Here is a 9,272-nt window from a genome sequence, read left to right as displayed (position 1 = left end):
TTAAATATTAAAAACTCGAACCAATATTCAAAAACATAAAAATGTAAAGAAAACAAACAAAAAAAAAATACAAAAACACTAGTAATTTCAAATATATAGAACAATAATTAAAAAAAACTAAAAAATTAAGAAAAAAAAAAAAGACAACATAAAAAGCTTTAAAGATTTACTAAAGACAAAAAAAAAAAAAAAAAAAGAGTAATAAAAAAAAAAAAAAAAAAAAGAAAAACTATGTGTTGATATGTTTGATAATTGCAAAAGTATTTCAACAAAAACTACAAAAATAAAAATATTAAAATGTTTATAAGTTGAACTAAATATTGGTTCGAGTTTTTAATATTTAATAATTAATATTGATATAAAATGTATATAACTTAATATTGACGGAATTAAAGTGTATTATATAAAAAACAAATATTTATTTGTAGCCTAATGTTTCATAACTTAATATATGGGTCACATAACTAAGGTGTTGTTTGTTTTTTTGAAACAAAAATTCATTAAGTCTGCGGACAACCTCTGCAACCATTTGTAGTAGAAGATGTGAACCGAACGACTGCAGACTGTAATAAGAAGCGTGTTTGTTTTTTTTAACATCTACATGATGTTGTAGATATTAAAAAATTAAAATAAATTTATTTTATAAACTGAAAATAATTTTTTAATACAAAAAATTTAATAATATATGATATTTTGACAAAAATTTATAATATTTCAACAAAAATAACGATAATTCAATCAAAAATAATGATATTTAAGTAAAAAATAATGATATTTCATCAATAATGATATATATCATTATTCAATAAAAAAACATCAATAAGAATAAAAAAAGTGAAATAGAATTTCAGCAATATGAAAAAAGTAGGAAATGTTGAAAGACGCAATACAAGTGTTGCGTCAAACAGAACATGCACATACATTTTTTACTCTGAATACTTCTAAAAAATAAACAACTACGTGATGAAAAGTGTTGCGTGTTTGCTGCGTCGCACAACAATAAGAGTTTTGAAAATGTTTTTTTTTTTAAATAAACAGCACCTACGAAATAATTACACAATCAGACGCGTGAACAAATGACCCATAATTTGGTGACGTAGCTAGATTTCGACATATGGACCAGATTAGGTTTTATGTTTGTTTAATGTGTTGACAAATTTACCCTTAGTAAAACGATTGGTTGAGAATTATCCTCGCGATTCTCACCAAAATTGAAGTTCTCGCCGGATCTGAACCATATATATATATATATATATATATATATATATATATATATATATATATATATATATATATATATATATTTCATTAAATAAACAAAAAAAAATGTGTTTCAATAATGTTTGTATCTCAACTTTTAAAAACTTATTTGTAAGGTCAAATATATGGTATATTTTGAATATTAATATATTGAGTAAATTATGGATTGGTCAAATTTACACGTTTGGTTTTTAATCTTTTTTTTTTTTTTTTTTTTTTTTTTTGCATCTAGATTATCTCTGTAGTTTTGATTTTATTGTATTTTTCATCATTGGCATACATAAAATTAGGGATCAAACGTGTAATTTTGATCAAACTATAGGAACGAAAACCTTAACAAAATCAAACCACATGCACGAGTGTAAAGAAAAGTTAAGGACCTAACATTTAATTTTGATCAAACCATAGGAATCATTTCAATAATTTTCACTAATTAAGGGCATGTTTACACATATCTATAAATATTTACGTTTAACCCCGTGTTTAAACATCTATAAATATTTGTTATTCTAGCTAATCACTTAATTCTTTGTTAATAATGCAAATTGAACTACAAATATCTCATAAGTTTGATTTATTTTCCATAATTTGTGAAATAGATTTATGTTACTTTTTTTGTTCATAAAATTTACTATCTACAAGAAATAAAAACTGTATGCCGACTAAAAGCGATCATATTTGTAAATAGATTTTATTTTGGAAGTTCGAGGCAGTTGTGTTACATGTTTGATATATAAAAAGCACTTTCAATGTTTAATACGTGTATAAATGGATAACTTTTACATGAAACCCATGTGTATCTTGAAACAATGAAAAGTACTATATGATAAGGATTTTGTTCAAAATCAAACCTCTTTTCTGGCATGAGGTAGAGGCTGCTTTCAGAAATCCTCAAAGTCAAACTTTCATTCCCAATTTCAGCTTCTTATGGGCAACAATTAGCCAAAGAATCTTGAGTGCTTATATCTATATGTATTCTCATATCCCTTTTCCTACACGAAAACAAATGAAGCTTAAAACACCGTATTTTTTCTTAATCCTCTTCTTCTTAGTGGTAAGTGCAGATGAAGTTGTATCAACGAATACCAATGGTGACTTTCTTGAGTGCATTATTCATAATTCTGATAACTCAACCTCAATCTCTCAAGTCATTTACACCCCGAATAACTCCTCATACACATCTGTTTTACAATTCTCCATGAACAATTTAAGATTCCGATCACCTTCAACTCCAAAACCTCTCTTCATCATTACACCAGTTGATGAATCCCAAATCCAAACAGTCGTTCACTGTTCCAAGAACCATGGAATTGAGATCCGAACTCGTAGTGGAGGCCATGACTTTGAAGGGTTATCTTACGTTTCACAACTCCCATTTGTGATTCTCGATCTTATAAATCTAAGATCCATCACAATCGACACTCAAAGCGCCACCGCGTGGGTTCAAGCTGGAGCAACTCTAGGTGAACTCTACTATGCAATTGCACAGAAGAGTCGGAATCTTGGATTCCCTGGAGGTGTATGGTATGCATTAGGCCTTGGTGGTCACGTTTCCGGTGGAGGGTATGGCGCAATGAGAAGGAAACATGGCCTCGCAGCCGATAATGTCATCGATGCTCAATTCATCGATGTAAATGGAAGGATTCTGAATAGAAAAACAATGGGGGAGGATCTTTTTTGGGCAATTAGAGGTGGAGGAGGTTCTAGCTTCGGAATCATTCTTTCATGGAAGATAAAGCTAGTTCCTGTCCCGGAAACGGTGACCATATCCACAATCGCCAAGACTTTGGAGCAAAATTTAACCAAAATTATCCACAAATGGCAATACGTTGCACCGAAGATTCACAGAGATCTTGACATTAGGGTCTTAATGTTCAGTGTGATCGATCCAATCACGGGAAACCGAACAATAAGAGCAACTTTTGAAACACTTTTCCTCGGTGGGATTGACAGATTACTCCGACTGATGGAATTAGAATTCCCGGAATTAGGTTTGAAAAGAGAAGACTGTACCGAAATGAGCTGGATTGAATCCGTGGTAATCGGTTCTAGTTTCACAAACGGAGAACCTCCAGAGATACTACTCAACCGAACTGCTATGCCAAAAAATTCCTACAAAGGGAAATCAGATTTTGCAACACATCCTATTTCAATAGAGGGATTGGAAGGGTTATGGGAGTTTTATAACGACAAAATAGAAGCAGGAATGGCACTTCTGGTGTTAACCCCGTATGGAGGAAAGATGGATGAGATTCCGGAATCGGCAACTCCATTCCCACATAGACTCGGATCATTGTACATGATTGAATATCTGGTTGTGTGGGATGGGAATGAAACGTCACCACATATAAGTTGGATTAGAAGCTTATACAACTACATGGGTTCGTATGTTTCTGATTCTCCTAGGGCAGCTTATTTGAACTATAATGATCTTGATTTGGGAGTAGGTGCAAGCTATGCTGACGCAAGTAGTTCTTGGGGTCCCAAGTACTTCAAAAGTAATTTCAACAGGCTTGTCAAGGTGAAAACATTAGTTGATCCTAGTAATTTCTTCAAGCATGAGCAAAGTATTCCTACAAGCTTCCAATCTTGACAAACTAAAACTAGTTGTTGACTCATGCAATGAAGCGGAATAATATCTTTTATTGTAAACCGAATTTCGAAAATGAATAGACTCTTTAATATATATCTATATCTATATCTGTATTTATACTACTTTATAATGTATACATAAATTGGACCAACCAAATTTTAAGACAAAATCTAAAAAACAAGGAGATAAAATCACATCCATTAAATCAAATTTGAAAGGTTAGATTTAATACATGTTGGTAATCCAAGTGAAAGAAAATAAACCAATAAGAAATAAGTCACTTAAAAGAAATAAAAAAGCAAAGATAAATACATACTTTCATCCTTTTAAACCTAAAAGAAACTCTCTACGAACTTTCTCTGCTTCTAAAACCCTAATTCCTCTCATCTCTTCATCCCCACCACAAGCTTTCCACTCATTCGACAGCCTCCAAGTTCTTCACGCGAGCTCCATCACCACCGTTTGAATGCAGACAACACCTCCACCAAACAACATCAACTTTGTAGCAACATTTCCTTCCTTCCATATACCGTATGTTTCTCTACGTACCATATCACTCACAACTGTTCTTCACCACAACGTCACCGAATCTCCGCCTTCTTCTCCAAAAAACGTAACCAAATCTGCAAAAAAAAAAATGAAGCCTTTGTTTCACCTTCTTTGTCAAAAGTCGTCATTAGCTTCCATTAGTTTTCTATCTCACATTACCACCATCGAACGCCAACTTGGTTACATCTTTCAAATGTATGGTTGTATAATGTACATCTGTCTAATGTATAAGCGTATGTTGTAGATGCGTCTGGTGTATGGGTTTATGTTGTAGATCTTTATGTTTATTGTTGATTCGTATGTACAAATATATTATATATGTATCTATGGATAAGTTTGGTGGATTTTTGTTCTTTTGTTATGTATACAAATGTATGTGTTTGTATAAATCTGCATGTTTTCAGGTCATACAAAGTGATAGGCTATTTGTTTTCACTTAACATTTAATTAAATTAGGTATTATTGAAAGTGTGTTGTTAATTTATTTGCACAATGGTTTTTTTTTTCGAATTTTATCATTGTAACAAAAAAGAAGACCAATGTTGTTTCAGATATTGTAATTCTATTGCTTAACTGAAAAAATGGATGAATGTTTTAGAACAGCAAGGAAAATTTTAATAGTATTTAATTTTGTAAAATGAATGAAAAGTAGAGTGTAAATATCAAACACCTTATGTGAGTTTGGAGGTTAGTGTTCTTGACTATAAAATATCAATTCGTAGTTGTCACATAGCTACAAAAGAAAACATATTCATCTAACCATAGTCTTTAATGATATCGATTCATAGGTAGTTGAACAAAAGAAACTTACCTTGAGTTGTCATCATTTTCCTATGTAATGACAGATTGTAAAGCTTATTTATTTCATCAAATAAATAAATAATTACAAATTTATTAATAAATGTAAAGTCAATGAAATATATTAAAATTTTCAAAATATTTTGTTCAACCTTTGGAGTTTGGAGTGTTTGGATCCCATATACCCCTCGATTATTATTATCAAGCATATCCATTTAGTGATTTTACTTGAATAATCTAATATGAATGCTAGAAATACCATAATTTTTATTTTGATTTAGTAAAAGAAATCATTTGTTTACAATAGATTTACTTGATAACTAAATAAACGTATCATAGAAGTTTTAACTTATATAAAATTTATTGTTTAATACTTATTAGTTATATCTATTTTTACTCTTATTTATATAATATGTTGTTTAAAAATCCAATCTATTGTTTGAAATGATTAAAACCCAATGCTTTTATGTCTATTTAAGTTTTGTCGTACACTACGTTCCATGTTTGATGGACTACTATATCCGTAAATGTATCAATATTGTAATATCTCGATATTTATAATTTGTCCAAGTTATTTGATTATATCAAATTAGTTAGTTATTTTAAGAATATTATGGAGAACCTCTACTAAATTATATAATTAAATTTTGTTTTTCTAAATTGAGTTATTTGTTTTTTAAAAGAATGAATAATTAAATAATAAAAAGGTACTCACCAATCTTACACAAGGTTCTTTAGTGGCATGTTCATTTTATAGCTTTATATATTGCATATTCCTAAGTACCATATCTTTTCTTGATAAAAAAAATCTTTTGATGTCAAACTATCAAAATATATTTACTTTTTATATAATTTAACAACTATATTTTGAAATATTATACAACTAAACCTAACCTATGTAATAATTTTTTCATAAATTTATAATACAATGTTTTATAAAATAGATTACCTACTATTTTTCAACAAAAAATTAATATTTAACGATATATCAAAATTTAAGTTGACATTATTTTTCAACAAAATTATAATATTTAGAAAAACAAGATGAGTGGTAAAAAAAAAAAAGAGTTGAAACATATAAGTGTTAAAGAGAAAAAGAAGACTCTTTTGCTAACGATCAAGAGTAAATAAATTTAATGTTAATAATCTAATGGAAAAAGTAATAACAAATATCATCATTTGTAAAACAATGTATGTAATAGAAGTTGATATCAAAGCTTTTCTCAATGTATGAGAATAAATAGAACCAAATGAATATGAATATATGATGCAAAATGATGACATGATATAATAAAATATTTATTAAAAATTAAATAAACATTTTAGTTACTCTTTATATAATTTAGATTTTATATAACATCACTAACATACATTTGATTCATGATATTATTTGTGAATTGATAAATTTCATCACTCAAATTAGAAAACATGATTGGCGGACTACAATTAGATTTACATTTATTATTATTATTTAGAAACTATAACTCTCAATTTAAACCTATCTACTAAACCAAATCAACCAAGAAACTTATGCTAATTTGGCTTGACCTTTGTCCTTAATTTTTTTCTTTTCTTTTTTTTTTGCATTTTGACATTTTAAGTACAAACATAACAAAATAAGAGAGTTTTGACTTGATAATCTTGACTCTAACATTTATTTTTACCCCAAAATAATAACATATTTTTATTTAAACCCAAAATAGTTCTCAATTTTATTGTTAACCTAATACAACAACATACTTTAAACAAACATTTCTATTAAAAATAAATAACCATGGAAATGAAATTATTCGGCAAAATCGACTATTCATCGCCCACCGAATGTTGTCTGTTGCATCGTGCAAGTATATATATATATATATATATATATATATATATATATATATATATATATATATATATATATATATATATATATATATATATATATATATATATATATATAGGAATGATCATTTGAGAACTCATATATATTCCTGAGAACCTGAGAACCAAATAATAGTCGTTAGATCAAATTAATAAAAGGTCAATATGATTTGTGGCATTTTTGTAAATAAGTAGAAAAAATAACACACGGAGGTATGGTATTGAAATTAATCGAAGGGCATTTATGGTACTTAGATCATTTCCACCAAATCAATTGATGCCATATTTCTCCCAAATTCTTCGATTGTCTCATCATCCCTCTTTCTCTCACAGCTTCATTGCCGATTTTTCCCCAATACAGAACCAATGTCCGAAATTCATCGTCTCCTCTGTCAACCGTCTTCCTTATTTATTGAATCGAGTAAGGTGAATACTCTAGATCCTTTGAATCTGAATTCTGAACCACAAAATGCGGTGGATTTTTTGTTTTGGTCGTCTCATCATCGACCAGCACACTCCGAGGTGAACTTTAGGCTACCAGACGACGCACCGTCTAAAGCTTCCAAGAGCTAGGATATAAACAAGATCTGTTTTATACTTACATTGACATTGAGAAACTTAGATCTAGTTGAACGATGGCGGTGCTTTGGATAACGATCGGATCAATAGTGCTCTGGGCGCTTCTTTACATCTGTCGTATTGGCGACACCGTTCATCTTGTCCACGCCATCTCCAGTCAATTCCTTCTCATGTGAAATTTCTTTGTTGTTCATCTCTCTAATTTAGCATTTCATGTTCAATACAATGAATGAATTGATCGCAAAATATCCTGAACACAGAAATGGTTGAAATACCAAGGTAATTTGAAACCAACTATAATCTGATCTTATAGATTCAAATGACAACCACTCAAGCTCTAATACCAATTGTGAGATCAAAAGATCTGATGCGTAGAGACAATGTTTGAGAACTCAAACCTTGAATTAATGCTTAAGATCAGTGTCTGCAACTAATGAATGTTCCAGTTAAGTCTGGAAAGACCAGTCAAGTCTAAGTTAACACATTCAACAAAGTATACGAGATATTAATGAAGAGAGAAGATAATGATCAAGGTAAAGACAATAAATGAAGAACAAAAAGAATGTTTGTGAAATTGACTTGAAAAAGAAAGTGAAGTGAACCAGAATATTGCTATGTTTGTTTGAACAATCTATCAAGTATTTTGTCATTAAATTCTCCTATAAATAGGAAGATTGATTACATCGTTTGGACTATAACACATATATAGACCCGGATAATAGAGTTTTTTCTGACACTCTGATTATCTAAGTTTTGACAAAATAGACTAAGTCCTATGACATGTTACATCAAACAAAATGACAAATATAATTAATACAGACGAAAGAGTAACTCTGGACATTCACCAATCTTCACTACAAACACCATACGATCTCCAGACTCGAGTTAACTCCGGAACAAGGACTGCCTTGGGAACTTGGTTGTCTTCGGAACATACAAAGGATAGTAATTGCTAGATGTTCACTTTTAGGTTCCAACAATCTCCACCTAAGCGAACTTAGCAATCTAGTCAGTTCTGCTTGAATCTTCTTTGATGAACACATACACCCTGTACAACCATTCTCGGACTCCAATGTACCATTGTAGCTGACTGATGAACTTGGACTTCACGTGCTCAGGAGCTTCGGAGTTGGATGCTCGACTAATGAACTTCTAAAGTGTCTTGGTAGGAACCAGGTGCTTATCTTGAGCTTGGAAGAAGTCGCTCTGATTTGTTTTTCTTTGATGGAAGAAAAAACCAAGCACTGGCTCATCGATGGGACCTTCTACTAAGATTTCAGCTTCTGGCAGTTTAAAGTCAATTTTGGCCAAGTGTTTTTCTGTTCCAAACAGATGGGCCAGTTCATAGTCGCATCTGCAGAATTCAGCGACATAATCCTTGAGAAAGCCTAGAGCAGCATGATAAGTTCCCATACTGAGATCATCTGACTGAATGCTTCAAAAGTGGGCAACAATAGTTAGGATGTCATTTGGATTGATCGCCGGGAATTCAACATCAGTAATATTTTTGTGAGTGGGTTTGCTCCGAAATATGTGAAACCGGAACAGCATGCAGTATAGATCAAACTTAGTCAGGATCTTTCTTCCGAAGGCATAAATTTTTGTTATCCTTTTCCGAGATCAAACT

General features: G+C 30.5%; 1 protein-coding gene across 1 annotated transcript; it reads left to right on the top strand.

The window, feature by feature from the left end:
- Window positions 1–2,109: 2,109 nt before the first annotated feature.
- LOC145037362 (tetrahydroberberine oxidase-like) lies at window positions 2,110–3,946 on the top strand. The gene has a single exon (XM_078986009.1). The coding sequence runs from the start codon at window positions 2,231–2,233 to the stop codon at window positions 3,851–3,853; it is 1,623 nt and encodes a 540-aa protein (XP_078842135.1). The 5' UTR covers window positions 2,110–2,230; the 3' UTR covers window positions 3,854–3,946.
- Window positions 3,947–9,272: the final 5,326 nt, after the last annotated feature.

Source organism: Lactuca saligna, chromosome 3, assembly GCF_052625555.1.
Source record: "Lactuca saligna cultivar CGN05327 chromosome 3, ASM5262555v1, whole genome shotgun sequence".
Lineage (NCBI taxonomy): Eukaryota > Viridiplantae > Streptophyta > Magnoliopsida > Asterales > Asteraceae > Lactuca > Lactuca saligna.
The sequence above is the reverse complement of the archived record's forward strand: the minus strand, read 5'-3'. Positions and strand labels throughout refer to the sequence as shown.

Excerpts from the sequence above, each read along its gene's own strand:
- LOC145037362 (XM_078986009.1), top strand. The coding sequence starts at position 2,231 with ATGTATTCTCATATCCCTTTTCCTACACGAAAACAAATGAAGCTTAAA.